General features: G+C 65.7%; 4 protein-coding genes across 4 annotated transcripts, besides 9 other annotated features; all 4 read right to left on the bottom strand.

Annotated features, from left to right (window-relative positions):
- Tco025E_05409 (alanine aminotransferase) lies at window positions 1-430 on the bottom strand (the record flags this gene model as incomplete). The annotated part of the gene is made up of 1 exon (XM_029372308.1): window positions 1-430. A coding segment is annotated over one exon (430 nt), but the record flags the coding sequence as incomplete, so codon positions are not given.
- Window positions 431-675: 245 nt separating this feature from the next.
- Window positions 676-710: a microsatellite.
- Window positions 711-1,268: 558 nt separating this feature from the next.
- Window positions 1,269-1,314: a microsatellite.
- A 236-nt stretch (window positions 1,315-1,550) lies between these two features.
- Tco025E_05408 (uncharacterized protein) lies at window positions 1,551-3,356 on the bottom strand (the record flags this gene model as incomplete). The annotated part of the gene is made up of 1 exon (XM_029372307.1): window positions 1,551-3,356. One exon carries the CDS (start codon window positions 3,354-3,356, stop codon window positions 1,551-1,553), a length of 1,806 nt encoding a protein of 601 aa, XP_029227687.1.
- Window positions 3,357-3,521: 165 nt separating this feature from the next.
- Window positions 3,522-3,569: a microsatellite.
- A 139-nt stretch (window positions 3,570-3,708) lies between these two features.
- Window positions 3,709-3,761: a microsatellite.
- A 68-nt stretch (window positions 3,762-3,829) lies between these two features.
- Window positions 3,830-3,890: a sequence feature (A-rich).
- Window positions 3,891-4,040: 150 nt separating this feature from the next.
- On the bottom strand, window positions 4,041-6,410 carry Tco025E_05407 (uncharacterized protein; the record flags this gene model as incomplete). The annotated part of the gene is made up of 1 exon (XM_029372306.1): window positions 4,041-6,410. One exon carries the CDS (start codon window positions 6,408-6,410, stop codon window positions 4,041-4,043), a length of 2,370 nt encoding a protein of 789 aa, XP_029227686.1.
- A 45-nt stretch (window positions 6,411-6,455) lies between these two features.
- Window positions 6,456-6,518: a microsatellite.
- A 202-nt stretch (window positions 6,519-6,720) lies between these two features.
- Window positions 6,721-6,739: a microsatellite.
- Window positions 6,740-7,105: 366 nt separating this feature from the next.
- Window positions 7,106-7,138: a sequence feature (A-rich).
- A 5-nt stretch (window positions 7,139-7,143) lies between these two features.
- On the bottom strand, window positions 7,144-8,649 carry Tco025E_05406 (arylsulfatase G; the record flags this gene model as incomplete). Its single annotated transcript, XM_029372305.1, has 1 exon — window positions 7,144-8,649. One exon carries the CDS (start codon window positions 8,647-8,649, stop codon window positions 7,144-7,146), a length of 1,506 nt encoding a protein of 501 aa, XP_029227685.1.
- Window positions 8,650-8,871: 222 nt separating this feature from the next.
- Window positions 8,872-8,921: a microsatellite.

The following is an 8,921-nucleotide window of genomic DNA, read 5'->3' as shown; positions in this document are numbered from 1 at the left end:
GCTGTGCGCCGTGGTCGCGCTCGTCGATGCGCCGCGCCACAATCTCGCGGGCAAAGGCGTAGCCCGCGGAGTCCGTGTAGGCGCCCGTGCCCTTGCCGATGTGGCCAAGGTACTCCCGCGCACGCGCCACGGCGTCCGCCGGGTACTGCGACGTCACCTGCTCGTTCTCCAGCAGGAACGGCGCGTCGATCAGCGACATCACCTGCCGGAAGAACGTCAGCGGCGCCTGCTCCAGCGCCTGTGGGTTGCCGATGTTGCAGTAGACAAGGCTGGAGAAGGGGTACTTGGCCCTCCCCTCCGGCGTCGCCAGCGCCTTCTTGATCTCGTCCGCCCGCATGGGGATCAGCCCACGCACCGCGTACTGCGCCGCCACCACACGGGGGTTGATGGGGATGGCCTTGGAGAGCCCGAGGAGTGTTTTGCGCAGCATATTAAATGTAAGCGTTCAGTGTGGAGCGTATAACGGCTAAGAAAGAATGACAACTACGACCAGGGACACGTTGTTGAAGGTGGGAAAGAAAGAAAGAGAAGGAGTGAGAGAGCTGCAGTTGGGTTTCCCCTTCTGTTTTGTTGCTGCAAGCTTTTGTTGCTGCTGTTGTTTTTTTCTGCTTGCAGACACCAGGGAGTGAAACAACAGAGCTCTCCTTTGTGACTGGAGGCAGAAGAGAAGATGTATGTGTGTGTGTGTGTATGTGCGTGTGTGTGTGTGTTCGTGCGTGTGTATTTCTGCGGGGTGAGGGTGCCCGAGCCCCACTGCATGTCGGCCTCACGTTTCATCCGCTTCGCCTGCAAGGAGTTGCCTGTGGGCGTCAACTACGGTCCACGTGTTTGTCGTGGCTCTATGAATAGGAAGAGGGCGCGGGGGCAGTGGGGCACCTCCACGAGCTCCCGCCACCGCTCACTGCTGTTGCGACGGCCTCACTGCGCTATAGGCATCGTCGCAAACCGCTCCTGCAGTAGCAGTAGGCGAGACGGGGGGGCGGGGGCCGCGGTGGACGCCTGCGCCGACGACGCGCGCGACGAGGCGTAGACGGTGGCCGTCGAGGCGGCGGAGGAGGAGGTGCCGCTGGTGTTGTGCCGCCCCACGCCGTTGCCGTTGCGCGACGCCGGGGCGGGGGCGTCCGTGGAGATCGCAGCAGCCACGCCACCCTGCACAGTGGAGAGCAGCTGCTGCTGGCGCCGCTCGAGGTCGCGCAGGGTTTGCCGCATCTGCTGCTCCGCCTCCGCCCGCTCCCACGTGTACTTTTGTATGAGGGCCACCGTTGCCGCGGCGTCGGCGTCGGCGTCGGCGTCGGCGTCGGCGTCGGCGTCGGCCGCGTCCGGCGCGAGGGGCACCGTCAGAGGCGAATCCGCATAAAAGTGTGAGGCGGCCTCGTTGCCGCCCGACGGCCGCTTCCGCTGCGGCTGCGAGGCGGCGGCGGACGAGGAGGAGTCAAGGTAGGAGTTGTTCGACGCCGGCCCGAAGAGCGGGGCGGCGGCTTGCAAAATGGAGGAATTCGCCGAGGTCGTCGTGGAGGGCGAGGGGGCGGAGGCCAGCGACGGCGCCACGGTCAACGGGGCGCGCCTGCCGGGCGCACTGACGTCCCGCGGCGGTGTGGCGCGGGCGATGGGCGACGGCGAAGCCGACCCGTTTTGCAGCGAGTCCTCCGCAAGGTTTGCGTCGCCCGCTGGCGCACGCCGCCGCCCACGCGACGCCATCGTCCGGCGCCGCGGGGTTTGCACGTGGCGGTCGGTCGTCGTCGTCGTCGTCGCCGCAGCAGCAGCAGCAGTTGCAGCGGCGTTGGAGGCGGGTGCGGAGGGCCGCGTGTGTGTCGCCATGCACCCCTGCAGCACCTCCTGCACGAGCGAGCGAAGCACTTCAGCCTCCTCCTCCTCCTCCGCCTCGACGCGGGACGGGGAGCTGCCTCCCGCCGGGGTGTAGTCGATGCTCTCCGCCTGCTGCAGCGGCCGATGCGGGGTGACCCGCGGCGAGCGGCGCGGCGAGCGGCGCGGCGAGCGGCCCGGCGGGCGGCGGAAGCCGCAGGCAGCGGCAGCGGCAGCGGTGGCGGCGGCGGCAGTGGCTCGGGAAGCGCGCGCTCGCGCTCCACCTCCAGCCTGGACTGCCACTCCCTGCGGTCCACCGCCGACCGCCACCGCTCCGTCTCGCGCTCGCGCTCGGCGACAGCGGCAAGCAGTCGGGCGACTTCCCCCTCCAGGCGCAGGTGGGTGGCGTCACGCCTGGCCGCCGCCTTGTGCAGGGAGGCGACGGTCTCCTGCAGCACCGCCTCCTGCTGCTGCGAGGCCTCCAACTCGCGTCTGCTGCGCGCTAGCAGCGCCTCCACGCGCTGCTGCGACTCATCTGCTGTGTCGAGGCGCATGCGGGCGCGTGTCAGTTCCCCGCGCAGGGACTCTATCGTCGCCTCAAGCTGCTGCTTCTGCTGCAGCCACAGCTCCCGCGTGCGCTGCGCCTCCTGCTGTGCTTCTCGCTGGCAACGTGTCACCTCACTCTCCAGCCGCTCGCGCTCGCGCGCGTGCTGATCGCAGAGGCGCTGCATCTCCTGCACCTGCGCCTTGTAACTATTCTCGGTTTGCTCCAGCCGCTGGCGGTGCGTCTGCCGCTCCAGTGCCATGTACTCCCCCAGCTGCGCCTTCGCCTTCTGCTCCACGCTCAGTGCGTCCTGCGCGCGCTGCGTCATGGCCTCCTGCCGCCGCAGGGAACGCTGCAGGTCGTCTATCCGCAGCATAAGCGCCTCTTTCGCCTCCTGCTGGCGCCGTGCCTCCGCGGCCGCATCGGCGAGGCGCCCCTCAAGTTGCGAGCCGCCCCGCTGCAACTCCGCCTCACGCAGTCGCAGCAGTTCCTCCCGCTCCCGCATCCCTGCCTGCGCCTCTACCGCCGCCTCTCGGCGTGCCTCGTCGAGTCTGCACCGCCACGCATCCTCCGACGCCGCGCTCTGCCGCTGCTGTTCCTCCAGCTGTGAGCGCAGCATCCGCGTCTGCTGCCACTGCGCCTCCCGCTCGTTTGCCAGGGCGTCGCGTTCCTCAACGGCGGCCGCGAGCTCCTGCCGCAGCTGCCGCGTGCGGCGCGCCCAGGCGCCGTCCTCCTCCTTGATTCGCGCCTCTTGCACGGCGCTCCTGGCCTTCATGGTGACGAGCTCTTGCTGCTGCGTCTCGTGCCGTGTCAGGAGCGTTTCGAGCTCCAGCTTGGCCCGCGCCGCGTTGCGCTGCTCCACCTCGTAGTCCCGGCACAGCCGCTCAAAGAGCGCGCGGAGCTGCCGCAGCGCCTCCTCCTTCCGCGCAACCTCGTCGAGGAGCTCGCGAAGGCGCTGCGGTGACGCCTGGGCGGCCGTCGCAGCCTCCGGCGCCGGCGGCGTTGCCATCTTTTGCCTGCGCGTGCAGGACCCTCCCGCCCTGCGAGGGGACGACGAAAGAAAAAGAAAATATATATATATAAAGGAAAGAAATGAACTGAGGCGGTGGGGAGGACAGGGGCCCCTGCCGTCGCCCACGCGCCACCCCCGGCTGCCGCCGTGCAGGGGGCGGCGGAAGGGCAGAGAAGGGCAGAGAAGGGCAGAGAAGGGCAGAGAAGGGCACGGCCGCCTTCGTCGGACTCCGCCAGAAAAGGAAACAAAACGCAGCAACACACACAAACAAAAAAGGAAAAAAGATCGGAGGGGCTGAAGCGCAGGTTGCTGCGGGTGGTGGCACGCGTCGGAAGAAAGGCAGGGAAGCAAAAAAAAAGAAAAAGGAATAAAACTTCAAAAAAAGCACACAAAAAAAAATAAGGGGAAATAGAAGAGCCGTAGACGTTGGCCGAAGATCCACACATTTTTGGACCAACTTTTTCCCCCACTTTTTTTTCCGTTTTTCTATTCTTTTAGTTTTGTTTTGTCTTTTGTTTCCTTTTTTTTCTTCCCTTTCCTCTGCTGCCTCCTCTCAAACTTCACTTGTTTGGTGTAATGAGCCGATTACGCATGCATGCATGTGTGTGTGTGTGTAGGCGGCTCCTTTGCGTTGTCACACTGCGCCCACGTCTGTGTCGCCGCACGTTACCCGTTCACATTCTACGCACTCCCTCCCTCACGCCCCCCTCCCCGCATTCTAACGGCCGCCTCCACCTGCTCCTGCTGACTCGCCAGGTACTGACGGACCTTGTTTAGCTCGCGGCACAGGCAGTCAAGCTGCATGGTGTGCTGGCTCGCTCCTTCCTCAGGCATCACTCCGCCGCCGGCGTCGCCGTACTCCGCGGGCCCAGGCATCCCGGGCTCTGCTGCCGCCGACACCGGAATGCCCAACGCGGCCGCGAAGCTCCCCAAGTGTTTTTCCGTCTTTGTCAGGCACAACGCCGCCTGCTCCCAGCGCGCCTCGATGTGTCGCCGCACCGCAGCGTCCGCCGCGAGCCACTGGTCGGCTAGGCTGCAGCCGTAGACGACGAAGCCGTCGCCACTGCCGGCGCTGGCAGCCCCTCCTGCAGCCGTCGGCGGCGGCCTCCCTGCCCTCGCGGCGTAGTGCGGGGCGGGGTCGTAGCTGGGGGAGCGCGAGGGGATGTTCAGCAGCTGCCGCGCCTGCTTCAGGTAGTACGACGACACGTGCGGGAGGGCGAAGAGCACGTCATCCAGCCGCCGTGCCTCGGAGAGGGCGAGTTTCTCGAGGTACACCACCGCCCGATCCGGCTGCCGCGTCTCCAGGTAGTGGGAGCCGAGGCGGTGCACCAGCGGCGGGTAGTAGTCGGAGGAGGAGCTCTCGTACGCCTCGGCGCGCTCGAGGCACAGCACCGCCTCCTCCTTGCGGCCTTCGCGGTCGAGGCAGTTTGCCACCGCAGACCACATCCGCGGGTCCGTGGGGCGCAGCGTCGTCGTGTGCCAGTAGTAGTACAGCGCATGGTGGTAGAACTGCAGCAGCTCGTAGATCTGGCCGAGGTTGTACCAGCCACGGTAGTCGCGTGGGTCAAGCTCCACCGCGGCGCGGTACGCCTCCACCGCGGCCGCGCTGTTCTTCGTCTCCAGGTAGGCGTGGCCGAGCAGCGTCCAGGCGGCGAGGAACGTGGGGTCAGCCGCCACGGCGCGACGAAAGTGCAACACCCCGCGATCGTGTGCGCCCATCAGGACGTAGTAGTTGCCCACCACGTAGTTGCTTTCGGCGCGGAAGGGGTCAATCTGGTAGACCTGCTGCGCGAGGCTGCTGAGTCCAATGCGGTCGCCGCGGAGGAAGAGCACGATAGAGTAGTCGTCCACGGATTCAAGCCGGTAGGGATTCATCTCATGCAGCCGCTTGTAGAGGCTCTGGGCCTTCTCCAAGTCCTTCTTGACGTTGTAGTAGTAGCCGGCGAGGTTGGAGAGGAGGAAAAGGCTGCCGGGGAACCGCTCCAGCAGCGCCTCCCAGGAGTTCACCAGCCGCGGGGACACGTACCCCTCCCCACGTCGCTGCTGCTGCTGCTGCTGCTGCTGCTGATGCTGCTGCTGCGATTCCCGCGCCGGCGTCGGCTGGGGCGGCAAACTGCCGCCGTGCGGGCTTGTGCTTCGCTGCACCATGGCAGCGGCCGCCGCGCTCGACAAGGACGACGGGGCGAGCGAGACGGGGGCAACGTTCAGCGCCGCCTTCACGGTGGCCAGGAATATTTCCGGCATAAACCGCGGCTCCAGCGCGGCGATCATTGCCTCAATCTCCTCAATCTGGTTTTCGCGGCTGACGAGAGTGCAGAGATCCTCCCAGGCGCACCAGAGCATCGGGTGGTTGCAGAGGGCGGCCAGAAAGTAGGTGGCGCTCTCCTGCTTCATCCCGAGCTCGCGCAGCACGACGCCGTGCAGCCAGCAGAGGAATGGGTCACCGTACGCCGCCGCGCCCACCCCCATCAACGTCGACGACCGCGGTGCGGGCTTCACAGAGGAGCGCACAGACGCCGCCGGCGTCGACGAGGAGCGGCGCTGCTGCTCAAGCACGGCGAGCAGGCGCCCGCGCAGGGTCCTCAGGTGCGGGTTGGTGCTCTTGCGTGGGTTGCTGCTGGTGCACTTGACGCACTCCCCACCCATGTAGAGGGAATAGAGGCACAAAAACTGCAGTTGCGGCGGCGGGAATTCCGTCGCACACGACTCACTCCTCTCCTCCGGCGTCGCCTCTGCGGCAAACTCCTTTAGGGCGCTGTCAAGTTCGTAATGGCAGCGCAGGTACTCGCCCTTCTGCATCAGGCTCAGCGCCACGACGAGGTGGCGGTGGGCGCGGCCTGTGAGCGGCGGGTCCTGCAACGCCGCGACAACCGGCGAGGTGGCCGCAATTCGCTCGTGCAGAACGCCGTCTGTGGCGTTGAGGGCAAGCTGCCCGAGCCACGCCGCGGTGTCAAAGAGCCCACGCTGCATACATTGGTCCATCGCGCGGTCCAGCACCTCGGCCGTTGTGAGGGAGCCTTGCCCGCCGCCAACAGACTCTTGTCGATGCATCCGTGGCCGCCCTCTTCTCTAAATGTTTTCTTTGTCTTTATTTCCTTGTTGGTGATGGTGTTATTATTGTCGTTTCTTTTTCTTTTGTTTGCTCTTTTTGTGTCGTTGCCGTGGGCGTGAGCGAGTGGGAGTCTTCCCCCTTTTCGCCGCCCGCACCCCCTCCCCAAGGCCTTCCCGCAGGCCACTCAGCAGCACCCCCGTCGGCAGCTGCGCGCACGTGCAGGGGGCGAGGGAGAGCGGCGCAGGTGTCGCTGTTGCTGCGGCAGAAAGAGGCCCGAGAAGAGACGCACAGCAGAAGAAAAAAAAAATTCACACGCACACACACACACGCTCCACGGCTCCGGCAGAAGGCAAAGCAGACAATGGCGGGGGAGGAGAAAAAAAAAAGAGACCTCCACGCTGCTGCGCCGCCTCCGCAGCTGCGCTGCGAGTGCCTTCAGTTCACAGGAGACGGAAGTAAAAAGGAGAAAAAAAAAAGAGTCCCACGCCAAGCACTATACACAACTCTCCGCAGCCACGCATGCACAAGCCTCTTTCTTTTCTTCCCCCCTATTCTTTTTTTTAATCCTTCTCACTGTCTCTCGTGTATTTCCTTTTTTTTTGTTTATTTCCGTCACGGTTGCGCTAACCGTCGGCGCGGCGGGTGCCGGACTCCGCCTCCTCAGAGGCGTCGGCGTCCGCGGCTTTCGTTGCTGTTGTTTCTTTTTTTTCTTGTTTTTTTTTCTTTTCGGCCTCACTGCCCCTCCGCCACGCAGTCCTTCGGGCTGAACCCCGAGCCACAGACGCCCTGCGGCACTCCGTCGAGGCGTGTCTCCTGCGGCGCAGAGGCGTCGTCGTCGTCCGTAGTCCCCGCCGCCGTCGTATCCGCGGCGTACGGGGCGAGGCCGAGCCACTGCAGGATCGTCGGGGCGGCGTCCAAGTGGGTCACTGGCTGCGTCAGCGGCCGCAGGCGTCGGTAGCCGCGGCTGTTGGTGGTGTAGGTGGCCAGAAAGAAGGGCACAAGCTCGTCCTCGTCGCCGAAGCGGCCGAAGGACTTGCCGGCGCCGCCGTGGTTGCTCGTGCCGACAACGAGCCAGTTTTCCTTCCGGAAGCGGGCGCGCTGCTGGACGAGGGCAAGCACCTGCCCGATGAGGCTGTCTGTGAGGAAGGCCTGGGCGGCGTACTCCAGCGAGCCCGGCTCGTAGGTGAAGTCCGGCAGGGCGGGGTCCCCCGCGCGCAGCGCGAGCGCGTTGAAGTTGAATATCAGCAGGCTGTTGTCGAAGCTGTTGCCGGCCTCCTGCCCCTCGTCGCCGGGGGCGCCAAAGAGCTCCGTGAGCTCGTGCGTGAACTGGCGCTCCTCGCTGCCGCCGCGGCCGCTGGTCAGCGTCAGCACCCGCCTGAACAAGTTGCACGACCGCTGGTGCAGGCAACTCATCGCGGGCGGTGCGTCACCGGCAGTCGCGTCGGGAGCACGAGCAGGAGCAGGAGCAGCAGCGGCAGCGGCAGCGGCGCCGGCGCCGGCGCACTCCGCATCTAGCAGCCCCGGCACGCTGCACTGCCCGGTGCTGGCATTCAGCCCATTGAGCAAGCGAGGGCCGCCGATCGCAGCCGCCCGCCCGCCGGCGCGGGTCACACGGAGGGCAACGCTTGGGAACTGCAGGGACGTCGCGGCGAAGGCGCCGTACGACGCCCGTGAGTCGTTCAGCACCCGATGCCGTCGCGGTGAGACGCCGGTCAAGATGCTCGCGAGTCCGGCGCCGGCGGAGACGAAGGGCTCGCCTGTTGCCTCGTCCACGGCAAGGGCGGCACGGGCGCACCGCGCGTCGCGCAGGGAGGCGCACGCCGCATACACGCCGTGCTGCTGCAGCAGCATCCGCCGGATGTGCGGCAGCCGTTGTCCCTCGAGCAGCTCGTCGAAGGTCCGCCCTTTAAACCCCTCCACGATGAAGAGCACGGCGCGCGGCACCCCCTTCAGATCTTGCCCCCGCCCGCTCGTCAGGCCCACGCCCAGGAGGGCGCCGAGCAGCAGCGCCGCCAAGAAGAGGGGCAGGAAGACGACGGTGCAGCAGCGCCCGGCCTGCACCACGTCCGCGTCCGCGTCCTGCTCGTCCACTATCTCCTGCACGGTCCTTCGCTTCGTCGGCGCGGCCTCGCTCGTGCCTACCAGCCTGACCAGCAGGTCGGCGGCGGAGACGGGACGCGGGCGGCCGTCGCTCGACGCCGCGTCGCTCCTCTCCAGCTGCTCCTTCCCCAGTCGCATTTGCGGGCCCCACCGTTGCCGCCGCTGGCTTGTCTGCGATACCCCCTCGCCGCGGGAGGCAGAGAAGGGGACGCGAATATATAAAGAAAGAAAAAGGGGGGAAAAAAAACAAGGAGGGAGCAGGAACAAATAAAAGGAAAGAAAGCAAATGGAATTGAAGAAGAAATAAGATGTGTATTCCCGCAGCTGCGGAATGCTACTCCAAGCCCTAAAACAAATAAATGTGTGTGTGTGTGTGTGTGTGTGTGTGTGTGTGTGTGTGTGTGTGTGTG

This window comes from Trypanosoma conorhini (genome assembly GCF_003719485.1).
Source record: "Trypanosoma conorhini strain 025E chromosome Unknown Tco_14.4_contig_00314, whole genome shotgun sequence".
Classification (NCBI taxonomy): Eukaryota; Euglenozoa; class Kinetoplastea; order Trypanosomatida; family Trypanosomatidae; genus Trypanosoma; species Trypanosoma conorhini.
Note: the sequence above shows the minus strand (reverse complement) of the source record. Positions and strands in the feature narration are given on the sequence as shown.